This window comes from Erpetoichthys calabaricus, chromosome 2 (assembly GCF_900747795.2).
Source record: "Erpetoichthys calabaricus chromosome 2, fErpCal1.3, whole genome shotgun sequence".
In the NCBI taxonomy this organism is placed as follows: Eukaryota; Metazoa; Chordata; class Cladistia; order Polypteriformes; family Polypteridae; genus Erpetoichthys; species Erpetoichthys calabaricus.
In genome coordinates, this window is record NC_041395.2 from 245684897 (window position 1) to 245704721 (window position 19825).

At 39.1% G+C, this 19825-nt stretch overlaps 1 protein-coding gene across 3 annotated transcripts in view; it reads left to right on the forward strand.

Moving 5' to 3' along the window:
- The window catches only part of dpysl4 (dihydropyrimidinase like 4), a 76871-nt gene that overhangs the window by 39940 nt on the left and 17106 nt on the right, over positions 1-19825 (forward strand). For all 3 annotated transcript variants that reach the window (XM_051922985.1, XM_028795322.2, XM_028795321.2), the window contains exons 7-9: positions 5509-5577; positions 8872-8992; positions 16385-16541. In XM_051922985.1, coding sequence (XP_051778945.1) covers positions 5509-5577; positions 8872-8992; positions 16385-16541 — 347 coding nt within the window. The remainder of the gene's footprint in view (positions 1-5508; positions 5578-8871; positions 8993-16384; positions 16542-19825) is intronic.

The following is a 19825-nucleotide window of genomic DNA, read 5'->3' on the forward strand; positions in this document are numbered from 1 at the left end:
CCCAAAGTATACTGGACCACACATTCGTTCCAATTTCAAAAGAGTGTATCACAACAGCATTTTGCTGTGTTTATTTGATTCGCTTTGCTAATTGATTATAAATTAGATTAACATTGAATTTTTCTTCTTTTCTGTGCTCCTATGGTCTATGGCCTGTCAGGTTATGTCAAGGCCCTGTGTTTTGTCACTGAAGTTGTGTGCAGCAGTAGTCAAGTAAACCTGCCCTGGGTGTACATGTGGAGCGAAGTATTTGTAATGGACGGCTCAACTCTTAGTAAGCATTGCTTCCTATGTTACAAAAAAACACAAAAAGTGACCTCATCAACAAAATTTAAGCACCCAGTGCAGTGGGAGTCTGACTGCCATCTTTGGAAACATAAGACATTTGATAAACTTGAGGAGACCATTCAGTCCATCAAGCCTGTTTGTTTAGCTAATAGCAAAGCTGTCCCAACAACTCATTCAGACTCTTCTTAAAGGTTGTCAAGGTTTCTGCTTCAACTATTAGTGGCTGAACTGCCAGTTTAATGCATCATCATCATCATCATCATCACCACTCTGAGAGCAGTAAGAATAAATACTTGAATTTAGGAGCACATAAGCTGCACAGAGAATATTGGTCATTGCTTTGTCTATGTGTAAGCTGAAATGTTCAGGCCAGGCAGGCGTGTGCACTTAACCAACTTACCCAAACCCCCAGAGTCGCTCAGTCAACCATTTTTAGGAGGGACGGTTTGTGATGCATACTTCTAGACAGTCAGACTGGAGGATGATAGGATTAGGCACTGATTGTTCTTTAAAAAATGACATAGCATAATACTCCATTACTGCAAGTCCAGTTAAGAGCACATTACCATTACACTTCAATAAACGACACAGGGGCCTTCAGCACCAAAGCAGAAATGTGAACTTGTACTGTAACAAGGGGTGTGGAAGGAGAGACGGACATGCCCTGTTTTTATGGGTTCTACCAGTAACTATGCTGCAGGTACCTTGTGCAGATTCATAGGGAAAAGCAGTCCTCTCTCTGGCGCAAAGTTCAGATGCTGAAGCTCCCATTTCGAAGTACTGGCTGGTTCTCAGACTGGGCTCAGTCACTGGGAGAGTTTGGCTTGGCAGAGTGGATCACAGCTTTCAGGTCCACCATGTAAACAGACTGTCCGCTTTCAGCTACCAAAGGAGGGAGCAGCTGATCAACTTTTAGGTTTCAAAGTGTGCAATTTGTAGTGTAACCTCTAATAACTGAATTAAGTTCCAGTTCTTTAACTAGTACCTGCCCCTAGACATTTTGTTTTGTCCATTACAGTTGTCACTCGATGAATTACAACTCCAACTTGGCCCCTTCTGGTCTGAGAGGAGCCTTTGCAAAGATGTCATTTTAATTCTGATGTACGCCTTTGAAGTACAGGGCTGAGATTGGGACAAACCGCAGTTCAGCCACTTTCTGGAGTGTAGGTTGGGGTCAAGTTGGCTTTCTGCATCTCTGTAAAGTCTGCTGTCTTAACAGGCCACGTGTGCCACTGCAAAGCCAAGCAGAATGGGATATGCCCACTTTGTCCTACATTGACAAGCATTAATATACTGAATGTTACATTAGGCATCATTCTGTGTTTTTGTCTTGGATTTAAAGTTTTTCGTAATCATCTCCATGATTTAATTCCACTTTTCCAGGTGTTCCAGGAGTGTAATCCTTTTTTTATTTTACTAATGAGTACTTTGGTAGGCTGACACTGAAGTAACTACAGCCTTTCAAAGATGTTTGTCCCATATTTTTGCTGCTCTTTGTTAATTGTCATTAGATACAATTAAGTTGGCAAAGTCCCCAGTAAAAATGATAATAATAACAGGAAAACAACAAAAGAGAGTTAAGCATTTAAAGTGATGGCAAAAATACAAATTTATGAGCTATGAGGAGAGATTGGAGGAGTTGAACCTTTTCAGCAAATAGAGATTAAGAAGTGACATGACTGTTGAAGTCATGAAGTTTTTAAAATGGTGTATGAAAGGTATTAGTACAGTAGATGGAGACTGTTATTTTAAAATAAGTTAAATAGGGACATGGTGTACTGACTCAAGAGATGCAGTTGATTTTGAAGAAGATGAATGGTAGATATGCCTAGATAGAAAACAAGTTAAGGCTGACAGTCAATGTGATCTTTGTCTGAGCCAAAAAGCTAACCAAAAATTAAAGTCAAGAGTGAGAGCAAACATGTCTTGCTAACCAGTATCAGGATCCCAGGACTGCTTGTAATTTATTGGCCGGATATTTTTTGGTTCTGGCCTTGAGCTGCATATTGTTATAGGGAATATGATGAAATTGTTTGTTTTTTGATTCAATGCTTGATTTTAAAGTTCCTTTTTGATTTGTACCATCTTTCCACTACCATTTTATTTTTTGTTCAACTGTGCTAAATTGCCAGGTTTTACCCAGTAAGGGGCGTGGCTTCAGAGGTCGTGATCCTGTCAGTCATTACTCATCGAGATAAAAGTTTGCTGATCCGTCTAACTGTTCTGCCCAGAGGGCCCTTATCCATCTACTCGGATTCCAAAACCCTTCTTACGCTTTAATTTCTCTGATTAGTGTTTGATTCCTTACTGATTTTGAACTCTGCAATCACTTTTGTCCTTGTTTTTGTCCCATGATTTTTGTTCTCCTGGTTCAGACCTTTAGTTCATTTATATTATGTTCTCTTGCCCTCTGGGCAGAATTCAAAATCAAAAATGTTTTGGAAATCACAAGGAGTATGTGGATACCCTGGAAATTAGAATATTAGAACACTCTAGATGAGAACAGGCCATTCAGCCCAACAAAGCTCGCCAGTCCTATCCACTTATTTCTTCAAGTCGAGTTTTGAAAGTCCCCAACGTCTTACTGTTTACCACACTACTTGGTAGCTTTTTCAAAGTGTCTATTGTTCTTTGTGTAAAGAAAAACTTCCTAATGTTTGTGCGAAATTTACCCTTAACAAGTTGTGTCCCCATGTTCTTGGTGAACTCATTTTAAAATAACAGTCTCGATCCACTGTACTAATTCCCTTCAAAATTTTAAACACTTCAATCATGTCAGTATGGTGTTCTTAATTGCTTCATCTGTGTCTACAATTTGCTTGATCCTCAGCAGATGTTGCTGGTTTCATTTTTCTTTCTGCCACGTCACTTCATTTGGTCATCACTTTTTCATAATAAACCTATGAGCACAGTTCATTTTGCCATATATCAGGACATATCAGGTTATGAGCTTTTGATCAATACCAAGATTAAGTTTCTAGCCACAGTCGATTGTGAGTTATCATATTCCCTTCATAATTTTAAACACTTCAGTCAAGTCTCCTCTTAATTTTCTTTTGCTTAAACTGTATAGGCTCAGCTCTTTTAATCTTTCCTCATAAAAATCAGCCTGGAATCAGCCTAGTTGCTCTTCTCTGATGATGGGTTAAGCTTTACGCCGTTTCTTCTATGACGTCAGAAGCAGTATGTTACCTGGGGAATTCTGGGGGATTAGGCAAACTTCACAAAATGGCAGCATCCTTAAGAAACAAAGATGGTATTGCCACAATATTATATATAGTTACATTATAAGATCTAATGCAAAAACCAATGTAAGGATCAAAGTCAAAATTGATGCACAGATCATTATATCCCATGCAGAAAAGTTCATAAAAATGAATGCAGTTTTACAACATACAGTGACACGGATGTAAATGCACAAACATTACAAAGTTCTTCTTCATACAGAGAACCACAGAACATGGAACAAAGTGATAAAAAGTAGAAAGTAGAACTTCAAGAACCTTTCAAACTCGACTTGATGTTATTTTGTAGAAATTCAATGAATAGTATTTGCAAGTTTGTTGGGCTGAATTTCCTGCTTTTGTCAACATTTTTCTAATGTTCTTGTTCCTAAATTTCATATAAATGTAAATCTGACACTACAATAACTATCTGAAAGCAAATGAGAAAAGAATTAAAAAGAGAAGCTAATTCAATTTGGTCAATCAGAGGTGAAATTACTCACTGACTGTGAAATTGACTGGAGCAAAAACCTTGCAGCCACTGCAGCAAAAAAAAAAAAAAAAACAGTTCCTTAGAGACAATATAAAAATGCATCAAAACTGCAATAATTAACTAACAAGACAAAAAATAAACAAAAAAGTTAAAAAAATTACATTCACCACATGTCACGCACCTTAAAAAAGAATCTTCCAAACAAACAAAAGACAAAAAATCCCTTTATAATGCGCTCCGAAGGATCAGCCCTTAAGTAAATAGATTGTTTAGCCTGCTTTCTGATGGAAGACTCGCTCGCCCTGGCAAATCAGAATAACGTAAATCACCCTGCAGCCAGATTCATTTTTCGCGTACGGACTTTCTCCTGGCCTCAACTGAACTACTTACCTGGCGATAAGGCCGGCTATTTTGTCAACCATCACATGACTAGGCTAACCCCACCCCTTGGTCTCCCTGGTCACATGCCAACCCCAAACGATATCTCTACTGATTGTGCCCCACGTGCGCCTAAATAGCCGACACTCTGCATCACGTCTGACTTGTATACCCGGTGACAGTAATACAGCAAGTACTTACCAAACCCGACAAAACGCAGTCGCACCACATACAGGTGGAGTGGTGGCTCTGAGGCTAGGGATCTGCGCTGGCAATCGGAAGGATGCCGGTTCGAATCCCGTCAATGCCAAAAGGGACTCTGCTCTGTTGGGCCCTTATCCTGCAATTGCTGAGCACTTTGAGTAGTGAGAAAAGTGCTATATAAAATGCAAGGAATTATTATTATGTGCACTCGGAGAACAAACCAGTAAGTAAACAAGTGCCTTTTTCATTTATTATAAGGACAGTGCTTGCAAAGAATTAATTACAAATGGAGCAAAGCACTTTAATGTATCATATGGTGAGGTGTTTCATCACATTGGCCAACACCTGGCACAGCTGGCATACCTCACTGGTACATATGAAGTATGTCCTGCATGACCTTCATGGTGCCCAGCATCTCTAAATGTGAGGCACAGCCCCAAAGAGGTCGCTCAAGCTGAAAAATATTCCAATTCTTCCACTCATTTACTCCAGTATGAAAACACTGTACACACATAAGCGTGTGTGGGTAGAGTTAAGAAAAATTTCAAACACTGACGAACAGAACACCTTATTGTAGTTATGAAACTATATGCAAAAACGAACATCAGCATGGACTTACTTCTACTTACTGTATATGAACCATCTGAGGGATGGTAAAAGATTTAAGTATAACTGAAGGATTTTCATCTGTTGTAAAAACAGAATTTTACAGATTCGAAAGGCAGAAAGTGGACCCAAGATTTTTCTTATTTTGCATGACAATAAGTCAGCTTGCTGCACTCCACCACATTAATTATTAATCAGCTACGGTATGAAGACTTCACGCATGCAGTTGATCTCAATAGGCTCTTTAGTTTTGGTGTCTCAAGAGGTCAAGGCGATTCTTCTGCTTTAACAATACATCTCTTTGTGTCTTTCAAGGAGCAGAAACGATTGCTGGAGTTTGGGATTACAGGCCCTGAGGGACATGTCCTTAGTCGACCTGAAGAGGTACAGTTTGCATTTTAAAATAAAAAGATCATGGGGTTGCATTTACTTTACAACTAAACAGAGCTGACTTTTTAAATGTATATGCTTTCTGTAAATGGATTTTCACGTAAAGTTAACTACAAAGGGTGGTGTGTCCTGTTCAGCATAACAGACTGAACTGCTTTAAAATGAACCGTTGGTTCCAGAGGCCAATTTGACGCTGGTTAGACCCCTGGGACTTAAATTAGCTAACTAAATCAGAGTCTGACCCAAGGCTGGCAGTCTGTGGCAGAACACAATAGAATGTGTTAGAAATGCTATGACATGGCACATATTAAAACTAGAAAAACTATATGCACTGTATAGGATGTCATGATTTATAATGGCCGAAATATCCTTTAGAAACCAACTCAGCCCACTGGCTTCGGAAGCAGTAAAATGTCATTCTTAATGAGTGGATGTTGTAGGCCAACAGGTCTTCAGAAAGGTTTTGCCACATACAAAAACTGGTGGGATGTTGCACTAAAGAAATCAAAGCACAACACTGGCATATAGGTGAAACAATCACCTTTAATTGTATATAGTGCCTTTCTACAAAGAGTATAAAGCCACACAAATATGAAACAACAATTATTTTCATGACACTAAAATTGTAGTTTTTTGCAGTTGGTGCTCTGGCAGATTAATTGACTTGCTTTGCCATCACAAACTGATTCAAAGGCAGGGAGATAACTTAATACTTGGCACTACTGCCTGGTGAAATGCCATGATGGGCACACTACACTCTCCTTGGTAAGTCTGAGCTAGATTGTTGTAGCCTTAATATTACTTACAGTATACTACCTTATGCTGTGATTCTCATTTTTAGTTTGTAGACTCTTGTTTTTTTATACCTTAACCTTTTTTCTTTATATTCACTGACAGTTTTTATATCTACAGTATGGTGTATATATAAAATGCTAAGGTCTGTCCATCTGTCATATGATAACTCACAATCGACTGGCCTAGAAACTTAATCTTGGTATTGATCAAAAGCTCATAACCTGATATGTCCTGATATATGGCAAAATGAACTGTGCTCATAGGTTTATTATGAAAAAGTGATGAGCAAATGAAGTGACGTGGCAGAAAGAAAAATGAGACCAGCAACATCTGCTGAGGATCAAGCAAATTGTAGAGACAGATGAAGTGATTAAGAACACCATACTGACATGATTGAAGTGTTTAAAATTTTGAAGGGAATTAGTACAGTGGATTGAGACTATTATTTTAAACTGAGTTCATCAAGAACACAGGGACACAGTTAGAAACTTGTTCAGGGTAAATTTCGTACAAACATTAGGAAGTTTTTCTTTACACAAAGAATGATAGACACTTGGAATAAGCTACCAAGTAGTGTGGTAGACAGTAAGACGTTGGGGAGTTACAAAACTCGACTTGAAGAAATAAGTGGATAGGACTGGTTAGCTTTGTTGGGCTGAATGGCCTGTTCTCGTCTAGAATGTTCTAAAGAAGAAGAAGAAGAAAAGCATTATCATCTGCTGAGCATCAAATGCGGGATACAGAATGTGAGAACGACAAAGATGGAGAAATGCGTGCGATCATCAAATAAGTGTTCAGAATTCATAAGAATTTGTAAACCTCTGGCGGAGAGTTTACTGTTCTTTATAACTAGTCTTTCGTTATGTCACCCAACCTGCTGCATAACTCATAAGGCTCCTTAATTTTACCTTCTTAAACATGTACTTAGAAAAACAACATGCTCTTTTGGTATTTGTTTATCATTAAACACTGAACTTTTTTAACCGGCAAAATGACTTTTGATCGTGTGTTAACAGCAAAGTGATTTTAAAACAAAGCGCTAACCACTATAATGGCAGGAAAAAGAAAGAAGGGCGGCTACATCTGCTGAGTGTCAGGCAAACTGCAGAAGGTGCTTAAGTGATGAAGAATGTGAAACAATAAGAAGACAAGCCACTGTAGCAGATAGCCAAGCAAAAAGTAATTCTGAATATCCCCACAAGCCTATTTTCAGCTTGCTCTATATGAACCACCGTGAGTAAAAAAATATATTATAACTTAGTGGAACATAAGCAATATTAATGTTTAGAAAACATTCACAGTGTCAACAATTCTTTATTTGTAACTTTCCCTTTTATTTTAAGATCCTAGGTCAACATGTTTCAAAATTTTACATAAACAAGTATATAAACAGTATGTTCACCCCTTTTAAAACTTTGATGACTGGAAAAGTATTAGATTATACCTTCCTGTCATGTAGTGGTGGCCCGCCCAGGTGTGGTCCTGGACTTGCATGTGATGTTGCTGGGATTCCCTAACTCTCTCCAAGCCTCTGAAAGTGGATTGAGATGGTTCAGTAAGTAGGTGGATAAACTGAGATTGGTGCTTGGTTTGCAATCATAAAAAAACAACTTAAATTTGCATTGTTTTGATACATCTCAGCCCTCTGGAATATGGTATTATAACAGTGCTGAATCTTAAAACAGCTGGGGTTGGCTTCATCACCATGTCAGCAGCAGGAGAGCCTATAGAAACGGTCAGTTGTGACTAAGTGACTTGTTCTTCTAAGAACACTGAGCTACCTAATACAGTGATGTAAAAAGCAAGAATCCATTTGGTCAACACATGGCAGGCACCTCACAGTGCTATATCGGTGTCAGATTTGGGATGAGGAGAAGACCTACAGTGTGATTCAACAATGTGCTGAGACCCAAAATGGACTTACTGGGTTCTATTGAGTAGTTGCTAGAGAGTCTCAAGACTGAGATCCAGGATATAAAATGCTAGCAAAGAATACCTGTGTTCAGCTCCACTATTTCATAAATGTTTCTCCAGGTCCTTTGGCCTGGGTATATGGCCAACAGCAGAGCTTTGGAGAGGATCAGCTTGAATTTGTTCATAGAGCTGGGGAAAGTGTGGTAGATTGTGTTACCAATGACCCCAGGTAAGCTGGTGCCGAGGCTCCACAGGCAAAGAATGAGTCAAATGGAGCAGATGAGAAGGAAGAGTCTCAAAGCTGAGTTTTGGGACAACCAAAAAATTGCTACATCTGTAGCTCCACACAGGATGGTTTGCCTGCCTACATATCAAGGACAGCTTAGAGCTACCTGAAAGAGCGATGAAAGGAGCAAGGATCCATTGGGCTGGCACTGGCGAGCACCACAGATCTGCAAGCCTTCTCTCTCAGACACACCTGTAATATCTTATATTATCAATTCTAAAATAATATTGCTGCTTAAGAGTTTAGACTTTGTGTAATTATACGGATAGTGCTAAGTGTTTGTTTGCTTTCAGGTAGAAACTGAGGCCGTGTACCGCGCTATAACAATAGCCAAGCAAGCCAACTGTCCAATCTACATTACAAAAGTGATGAGCAAAGATGCGGCTGATGTCATTGCTCAAGCAAGACGAAAAGGTAACTATTTATTTTTTTATTTCTAATTTTATCTTTTGAAGAGTGATTCAGAAGCATCATAATTGTAGAGAAACACAGTTAATGCGCAAACGAATGCCAGTGTGCTGTTCTTCAATGTTTTTGCACCTTTTGTAAACCAGACGCTTCACACAATATTCACAAGGCAGAAGAACGTTGCCAGCATTGAAATACAGTGATCCCTCGCTATATCACGCTTCGCCTTTCGCGGCTTCACTCCATTGCGGATTTTATATGTAAGCATATTTAAATATATATCGCGGATTTTTTGCTGGTTTGCGGATTTCTGAGGACAATGGGTCTTTTAATTTCTGGTACATGCTTCCTCAGTTGGTTTGCCCAGTTGATTTCATACAAGGGACGCTATTGGCAGATGGCTGAGAATCTACCCAACTTATTTTTCTTTCTCTCTCTCTTGCGCTGACTATCTGTGATCCTGACGTAGGGGGTGTGAGCAGGGGGGCTGTTCGCACACCTAGACGATACGGACGCTCGTCTAAAAATGCTGAAAGATTATCTTCACGTTGCTACCTTCTGTGCAGCTGCTTCCTGAAGCGACATACTGCACGGTGCTTCGCATACTTAAAAGCTCGAAGGGCATGTATTGATTTTTGATTGAAAAACAAACTCTGTCTCTCTCTATCTCTGCTCCTGACGGAGGGGGTGTGAGCTGCCGCCTTCAACAGCTTTGTGCCGCGGTGCTTCGCATACTTAAAAGCCAAACAGCCCTATTGATTTGTTTGCTCTTCTCTATCTCTCTGACATTCTCTGCTCCTGATGTGCACTCCTTTGAAGAGGAAGATATGTTTGCATTCTTTTAATTGTGAGACAGAACTGTCATCTCTGTCTTGTCATGGAGCACAGTTTAAACTTTTGAAAAAGAGACAAATGTTTGTTTGCAGTGTTTGAATAACGTTCCTGTCTCTCTACAACCTCCTGTGTTTCTGCGCAAATCTGTGACCCAAGCATGACAATATAAAAATAACCATATAAACATATGGTTTCTACTTCGTGGATTTTCTTATTTCGCGGGTGGCTCTGGAACGCAACCCCCGCGATGGAGGAGGGATTACTGTACAGTTATGCAGATGTTGGTGGGACTGTTTTTTATCTTTTTTTATTTTTTATAGTCCGGTATCTATTCTAGCTTGCGAGCCTTTAAATCAGTAGGTTTTGATTTGGACCTGAAGAATTAACATTTTTGAAATGATGACTAAAGAGGAATGCACAGAACGTCAAGCCAAAGGAGAGCTCTGCTAGACAACGTTATCCACGCTGGTGTGAAGAGCTTCGAATGAAACCTCTTGGCAGATATTCCAGTCTGCTCGCCTTGTAACGGCTGAACATAATACAGTTGCTAAGTCAAATTTGTCTAATTTGCTTATAATCTAAAAAATTAAGAGAGAGTGAATGATTGATTTGTAGAACATTTCAAGGATGATACTTTCTGTTTTAAGGGAGCTTACATTTCTTTAGCTGTTTTTGAGTGAACACAACCAGTGAACTTTATTTCTTACCATTTACAAACACCCACCCATTGGTGTATTAGCTAATTTAAACCTCTTCACTTTGTTTCCCTCTGATAACTCCTTGCTGCCTTTTCTGCACATTTTTTGCACATTAGACCAACTGGTGAATTTCAGTTCTCCTGGCAGAGTGAGTGTGAGTGGTGCTGAAGTCACGGTCACTCGAGGGCCGTGCCCCCACTGGATTAGCTGTGTTCGGCAATGGATGGATGGTACTGAGTTCTTCTCTGGTACTGTATGTTGCCATCAACGCTTTAACATCTTAACATACATGCTATGGCCCAGATAATGGAATCTCTCATTCTTAGTTTTATGTGTAACAAATGCACAAACAAAATGTCCAACTTTTGTTTTCTCTGCGTCTTTAAAGTAGAACGTGTTGTGTTTTGTTTTTATTTGTGAGCCTCAGAACACTCAAAACTTTGTTCGTTGTCTTTTACTTAAATGGTAATAGTAATTAGGTGATGGAGTTAAACAATTTCTATTGAGTTATGTTCAGATTCTGATTCCATGATGATCAAAATGATGAGAAAGTTGATTCTAGCAGGTGTCTGTATGTGTGTGTGTGTGTGTCAGTGGGTAATCGATCTTAAAATTACAATTTCTGTCAGAAATTGACACTGTTTTTGGTGTTATGTACAGTTTCCAGGATGACTACACACTAGTAAACATTTAAGAACAAGTGATTTCTGAGATATTCATGTACATGAAACCTACGTACAAGTCAAAATAGTTGACCTGTCAACGTAAATCGTGTCCTGTCTTATCACAAGCTCCAGACCTATTGTTTATTTATCAAGTCTGTCCAATACTTATCACCATACCCTTCACAAACAGTTTGTCCTATGTCCAGCGTCACCATCCGTTGAAATTGTTTAATCATGATTTTCGCAGTTTGCTCCATTTAGTTATGGAACCAGGCCTATTGATTTGCAAATTGTTTGCACAAGTAGTTACTGAGATACAGAATGTGTTTAGATATACTTGTACATAAACACACACACGGAGGCACACACAATAATGTGCAAAGACATTTATAAGTTAAGATGGCTGACAGCTTGTTTGCCTGACCACAGCACATGCTGAATGATGAAGAGAAACAAATGAACACTCACACCATAACAGATCTGAAAAGATCGACATGAAGCCACTCCTGTACCAATCTGTCTGTCTGCTCAACTTGTTTACGTCATTTGACTCAATGTGTTTGGTTTCAAAATAAAAATAATTTAAGTTATTCATTTTATTCAATGTCCTGTTCATTTTACTCTGCACTTTTTGTGTACATAATAAACATACGTTAATGTACTTTATTGTGTATTATTGTGCAGTACAATTGGTTGTACAGTGGAACCTCGGTTCACAAATGTCTCGGTACACGTACAAATCGGTTTACGACCAAAAAGTTAGCCAAACTTTTGCCTCGGTTCACGACCACACACTCGGTATACGAACAAGCCAGTTTCCCTTCCGGTGTGTACGCGCCGATTACTGTATTTAAGCACGTGTTCAGCCTCTCCCTGTTCATTGTTCTCAGTCAGACATGCGTGTGTTACCTGTGAACTCTTTGTGCTCTCCAGTATTTCGTGTGCTTTTGCAGTTAACCATGGCTTCTAAGCAAGTGAAGAGTGGTGAGAAGAAAGTTTTGCAGAAAATTGAAATCGAAGTAAAGAAAGAGATTATTGAAAAGTATGAGCGTGGCGTTCATGTTACTGATCTTGCCGCCGAGTACAAGAAGTCAAAACCTACGATTTCAACTATTCTAAAGCAGAAAGAGGCCATTAAAGCAGCTGATGTTGCAAAAGGAGTTACAGCGTTAACCAGGCAGAGGCCTCAAATGCTGGAAGAGGTGGAAAAACTGTTGCTAGTGTGGCTGAATGAGAAGCAACTTGCAGGGGATAGCATAAGCGAGGCTATGTTATGTGAGAAAGCCAGGAAGATTCATGGCGATTTGCTGCAACACTGTCCTTCTATGAGTGGCGAAAGTGAGGAATTTAAAGCCAGTAGAGGATGGTTTGAAAAGATTCGCAAGAGAAGTGGCATTCATAGTGTGGTAAGGCATGGAGAGGCTGCTAGTTCCGACGCTGAAGCTGCGAAAGAATTCATGAAAAATTTCACAAAATTAGTGGAGGATGAAGGCTACATCCCGCAACAAGTCTTGAACTGCGACGAGACCGGATTGTTCTCCACCCAGTCCCTCCTCACTTCATGCCAGAACTTGACTCATGCAAGGTTAGTTTTCTTGGTGGTTTATGGTTAGTTTTTGTATTACGGATTTTTCAAATGTTCATTTTTCGGTTCGTAGCGTGAATTGTTGCAATGTTACTTTTCTCTTTTTTCAAATGTTCCTTTTTTCCCCCTGTGCTTAAAACTCAAAAAAAAAAAAAAAAAGTGTTTACAGCGATCGGGTCATAAGTCATACTATAGCGTGCACTCTTGCAATGTTAGTTTTCTCTGTTGTTCAAGGTTTTCTCAGTGTTATTCAATGTTTTTACATTTAGTTTACTATTACGCTGTACATTCTATGGTTTAATTAACTATATTTGTGCTTAAAAATTTAAAAAATATACATATTTACATACAGTTCATATGGTCTGGAACAGATGAATTGTATTTACATACAATCCTATGGGGGAAATTACTTTGGTTCACGAGGTAAACCGAGGTTCCACTGTATATTAGTGTACAATCTACTGTTTCTTGTGGTATCACTAAAGTGGAATTTACATAGAAATGCTACACGGACCATTCCATTCTGATTTTCTTTATTTGGAAACAAGACATAATAACAGAAGACAACTCAATTAAACAAATTGAAGCAACATGGAAAATACAATAGTAGGCTTTCAAAACAAATCAGTAATACCGAGCATTCAACCCCAACCTGACAAAGAGAGCTTTATGACTACTGAGTCCTGTCTAAAACGGCTCATCCGCCTCAATCAATGGATAACTGTATCTGTCTGTCTGGTTGTTAGGTCTCTGTATTTCCAAAAGTTGATGCATCACAAACATTTTAAATACTAAAATGCATTGCATTTGTCATTCCAATAGACGCTGCATCACAAACATTACCACTGCTATTATGAACCCCATACCAAACAGCTTATAGCAGAGACATACGCTTTTCATGGTGTACTGCATACATTCACACTGAGGTCTACGCTGATGATTTAGATTTCAACCCGTCTTAGATGGGTAGCACAGCTAGTTATAGGATAAAACACCAATTAAATAATATAGGTTGAGCAGATACAGGACATGTTTACTTTATTATTATGTTAGTAAATTCTTGCCAAGTTTTGAAAAAATCTGAGCAGAATTTGATTTTTTCAAGATAATTTAGAAACTTTGTTTCCTCACTGAGTTATAGAAGATGGATTGGGATTCTCCCATTTAAGTAAGTCTTTGTGTAAGTTGCATGGTTTAGGATATTATAGCTGATTTTTCATAGCACAGCTTTTAGCTGTCCGGTATCACTCCAAGTGTTGCTGGTACGGCCTTTGAAGTGATTTTAAATTCAAGGCTATTCAAGAGATATACGCACACATAGTTTTGCCCAAAATTAAATAAGTGTAGCTCATTCCCAAAGCACTTGACTTAGTGATGCTCACAGTTTGGCTCTTGTCTTGGGGACATTTTAGATATTTTGCTCAATGAGATACATGTGAAAGGTGAAATATGTGAAGCTGCAGACAACTCTTATTTACCAGAAATTTACCAGCAATTCTAGTGGTTCACCATTTATTAAAATACAGGAGATATATAAGATATATTTGAAGGTATATTTTAAGCTGCCCCTATACATGATAAACACCTACTGTATTTCAGCCTTCTTTAACCATATGTGTTCTTCAATCCATAGAACACACAATGGATTGTTATATTTAGAAATCTCTGTATTAATAGTCACATCTTTTGAACAATTGATGTACAAATATGATCTTCCTCTGACACAAATCCGAAACGTCACAAATAGCAACCTGCCCACCATCCATCATCTTTCAGCATAATCAATCCCTAATGTGGTTCTAGTTGTTCTGCATTAAGATCTTGACAGAATCTCCAGAGTTTATCAAACGTTTTTTATGAACATACCTCTTAATGATGTTAGGGAACCATCGAAAAGGATCTCTCATTGAAAATATATAGCAAGAAATGTTCTGCCTTGAAAATTATCATTCAGTAGCCCTCTGGAAAATACTACTTTCTAACTTATTACATGAAAGTGGCAGAAATGCCACAGAGCTCCACAGAACTTCAGCATTTATAGAGAGGCTGCCTCACTGCGGCTTTCACGAATGGTGCAGTCTCTTGTCCACAGTGGTGCTCTCCCCTTGTCTATGTGGGTAATGGATTATAGAACTGTACAGGTTAGGTTAACAAACTGCTATAAACTGTCTCACTCTGTACAGCTGAGGGCATGTGTGCCATGCAATGGACTGATACCATCTCCAGGGTTAATTGCTACCTTGTAGGTAGGATTGGGAGAAAAACAGTACTAAGGTGCCCTGGAGGTGCATGTATTAATGTTATGGAGACCTGCGCTCAGTTATTTCCTCTTTGAAGAGCTCTGAGCCTGTACTCTATGAAGAGCCCCATGCCATATGGAAATCCATGAACTTGGCTAGACGTCTGCTCAGGCCATTCCTGTTTCCTTCCACACTTCGTAGATGTTCATGTTATGTTACCTTACGAGTCCAAATTGATGTGGAGAGACTGAGAGTGTCTGTGTGATGGACTGCTATCTCTTTTTTGATTCTAGTCGTGTGCCCAGTGCAGGCTAATATGTTTTAGCTGCTCTCCACACTGTAAAGGAAAAAGGGAAGGATAAATAAGTGGAATTATGGATGGATGGAACATACAGTGGAGTTACACAGATGCCTAGGAGAAAATGTGCAACCCCACAACCCTATAATAGAAAAGCAGCTTCACACAATGTTGAATGGATGCATCTTTAATTATGAACAGCATGTCACCATGATTTATATTCCAAGTAAATTTATATTTTTAAGGGTACAGTTTTCTCAGTGATATTAAGAGTAGATTAAGTGAGTTGTGCCGGTATTATGTAGGAAGATGGTACAGAAGTGGGATTAGACCCACGGTGCCCTGATCTCATTTTCAGCTTTTTTTTTTTTTATTCTAAAACTGATCTTAGTATAAGTGAGCTGAATTTGTTGAAATTCAATCATGTAACTGCGTGAGGTAATGTTTTACTTTTTCTTCTTCTCCTTTTGGCTGCTCCCATTACGGGTTGCCACAGCAGATCATCTTCTTCCATATCTTTCTGTCCTCTGTATCTTGTTCTGTTACACTCATCACCTGTATGTCCTCTCTCACCACATCCATAAACCTCCCAAATATTCGCCAGAATGAACATTATATTTTGAGTTACTATATGCTTTCTGGCTTTACACTGTATTCTCTAAATTCTCTAACGTGTCACGTTTTATGCTTTTCTGTATTTTGATTTAACACATCACTGTTCCTTTCCTCATTGTGCTCTTGTTATATGAAGTAAGTGCTTGCTTGTACTGAAATTCTTAGAAGTGTGGATTGTGTTAATTCACATCGTTGTCATAACTGAGAACTTCGCGGTTGCTCAGTAGTTCTTAAAGAGAATACATCATCCTGAAAAACGGGTTGATATTCATGTGAATAACTCCATCACATGCACCATATCATGTGTTATAATACAGGATTATTTCCTGGTTCTTACTTGCATTTTCCCTAGCAAGCTTAGAATTTGATAAAAGTGAATTTTAAAACCATAAACTAAAAAAATGGCATAGTGTTTAAGTGCTAACACGTGTTTTGTCTTTTCTTGGTAATTCGTTTTTCTCAGGCATGGTTATCTACGGAGAGCCGATAGCTGCCAGCCTGGGGACTGATGGGTCTCACTACTGGAGCAAGAACTGGGCCAAAGCTGCTGCTTTTGTCATGTCTCCTCCATTAAGTCCAGACAGCTCCACTCCTGACTACCTCAACTCTTTGCTGTCATGGTCAGTACTTGACTCAAAACTATTTTTTTAATGTAAAAATAATGTAAATTGGATGTAAGAGAATAGAAGCAAACTGGGGTAGCACCACGGGGTAGCATTTTGCACTTCTGCCTTCCAGTTTGAAGGCCCCGGGTTTGAGTCCTAGTTTTGACCGTCTGTGTGAAGTTTGTGTTTTCTCCTTATACATTTTCTGTGATTGCTAAGATTTCCTTCCAAATTCCAAAGATGTCTTTATTTAATTGAGCCCTGTGATTGACTGTCCTCCTATTGAAGGTGACATTCAAGACTGCAGTGAGATTCTGGCTCTCCATCACACTATAATGGTGGTAATATAATAATAATGCTGTAAACATCAGAAATGATTATAGCAAATGCTGTAAATATGCACATCTCTCTGTTAATCTTGGAAGGAGACAAGATATGATTTTCTCGGAGAGACACTTGTACATCCCGCGAGACGAGTCCACGCCCGGGGCCAGAAATAAAAGACAAACAGTAGATGACAAAGTAGAACATCGCAAAGAATTCAAAAATGTTGGTGCGTTACACATGCAAAGCAGGTTAGACATAATGGAAGTACGAAAATTTGAAAGTCTCAAAAAAAGGAAAGGAAAGATCATATTAGTGCAAACAAACGGCCTTCCAAATGTACTGTTGAGGTAGTATATTGAGACATGTGTACCTTCTTCTTTTGGCTGCTCCTGTTAGGGATTGCCACAGTGGATCATCTTCTTCCATATCTTCCTATCCTCTGCATCTTGTTCTGTTACACCTGCATGTCCTCTCTCACCACATCCATAAACCTTCTCTTAGGCCTTCCTCTTTTCCTTCCCTGGTAGTTCTATCCTTAGCATCCTTCTCCCAATATACCCAGCATGTCTCCTCTGCACATGTCCAAACCAACGCAATCTCGCCTCTCTGACTTTGTCTCCCAACCATCCAACTTGAGCCGACCCTCTAATGTACTCATTTCTAATCCTATCCATCCTCATCACACCCAGTGCAAATCTTAACATCTTTAACTCTGCTACCTCCAGTTCTGTCTCCTGCTTTCTGGTCAGTGCCATCGTCTCCAACCCATATAACATAGTTGGTCTCACTACCGTCCTGTAGACCTTCCCTTTCACCCTTGCTGATACCCGTCTGTCACAAATTACTCCTGACACACTTCTCCACCCATTCCACCCTGCCTGCACTCTCTTTTTCACCTCTCTTCCACAATCTCCATTACTCTGTACTGTTGATTGAAACTCATTCACCTTCGCCAACTCTACTCCCTGCATCCTAACCATTCCACTGACCTCCCTCTCATTTACACACATGTATTCTGTCTTGTTCCTACTGACCTTCATTCCTCTCCTCTCTAGAGCATATCTCCACCTCTCCAGGGTCTCCTCAACCTGCTCCCTACTCTCGCTACAGATCACAATGTCATATTGAGACATGTGTATGAAGAGTACAAAGCATCATTATCATCTTTTTTATCATTATCATTGGTTAGCCGATTGTCCTGCTCTCAGACCTTCCTCCACCACTGTCCATGATCCTGAGCATCCTGTGGGCTGAGACCCATTCTTTTCATATTCCTCTAACACCACCTTCAACCCTGTCTGCTTATAGCCTCCCTCTTGGCCTCATCACTTCCACCTCCATCTCAATACAGCTCTTCACCCAATCATCACCCAATTCATCCTCTCCCTTATGTTCTGTGTTCCCAAACCACCTTAGTCTATTTCTCCTTAACACACCTATCGCCTCCACACCAGGTCTTTCTCCTACCTCAGCCTTCCTCTTTCTCTCACTGCGTGACACTCCTCACATCCATCTGATCATTCAGGTCTCTGTTCTTTATACTTTTTTAAACTCTGCTTTTATCTGGCATGTCTCATGCCCATAGAGCATACAGTACATCCTACAAATAAGAAGTATGAGCAGTCTTAGCTTGAATTGAATCATTTTTTAACTCACTGTGTTCTGAAAACACAATTATGCTGGTGAGCCATGCCTGCTGTAACTGATTGGGGCTCATTGATTGTGAATACTTTTTGTTAATTTTCCAATCTATACTAATAAAAGGCAAAGCCCTCACTGACTGACTGACTCACTCACTCACTCATCACTAATTCTCCAACTTCCCGTGTAGGTGGAAGGCTGAAATTTGGCAGGCTCATTCCTTACAGCTTACTTACAAAAGTTAGGCAGGTTTCATTTCGAAATTCTACGCGTAACGGTCATAACTGGAACCTCTTTTTTGTCCATATACTGTAATGGAAGAGGCGGAGTCACGTATCGCGTCATCACGCCTCCTACGTAATCACGTGAACTAAAAACAAGGAAGAGATTTACAGCACGACTCAAACGCGGGAACGAAGGTAAATGACATTAATTGTTGAGTGTCTTTTAATACTGTGTAAGCATACATATTAACACATGTGCAATTAAACGTGTGCATTTACGGGGTGATTTCTCAGGCTTAAAAGCTCGCCTTTTATTAAAAAGATAAATGCAAACTGTTTTCATTCTGAAGGGCACAAACCACGTTGGATTTCAGCCGTTAAACAAGCAAAAATGTCGGTACACCAGATAAATAAGCGCAACATATTATCAGTTGTATTGTGTGCTTACAATACATATAGAAATGTGTTAACCGTTAACTAATAGTATGGGATGGTGTTTTTCGACTCGCGCCTTGATTTAAACGATTCCATGTTTTGGTGGGTTTGCGTAGCTTATTGTCAATATCTTTACACCTCTTTTTAAGACTTATTGACTGAAACAGGCTTTCACGAAAAAAATTAGGGCTTTGCTACAAGATTCACCCTCCACAAGTTAAGGAAGTAAAAATAAAAGTATATATTTCTGTTTTATTTAAACCTTTTAAGTTCGTATGCATAGCCCCATTTGGCTGTTTTAGTTTTTTTTTTTTCTTTCTTCAGTAATATTTAATCTCCTTAAAGAAAAACAACATATGCATTTTACTTTTTTTGTATCTCTTTAGTAATATTTTAGTGTAAAAGGATAACCAGTATTTAAACCTTTTATGTTACTTTATAAAGTTATTTTACACAATGTTGAAAAATTAATAAGAAAGCTACATATTTTGGCAGCTGCTGCTTTAATTTTCAATGAAATGAAGAAAGCTCTCCAAGAGAAAACCTCAAGGAAGAAGAAACAGTTTGCACTATCTAAAAAGGAGAAACCCTCATTTATAAAGGTTTGCTGCAGATGACTTAACTGAAAATAAATGAATAGTTCCTATGTGTATAATACATATTTATCTATTT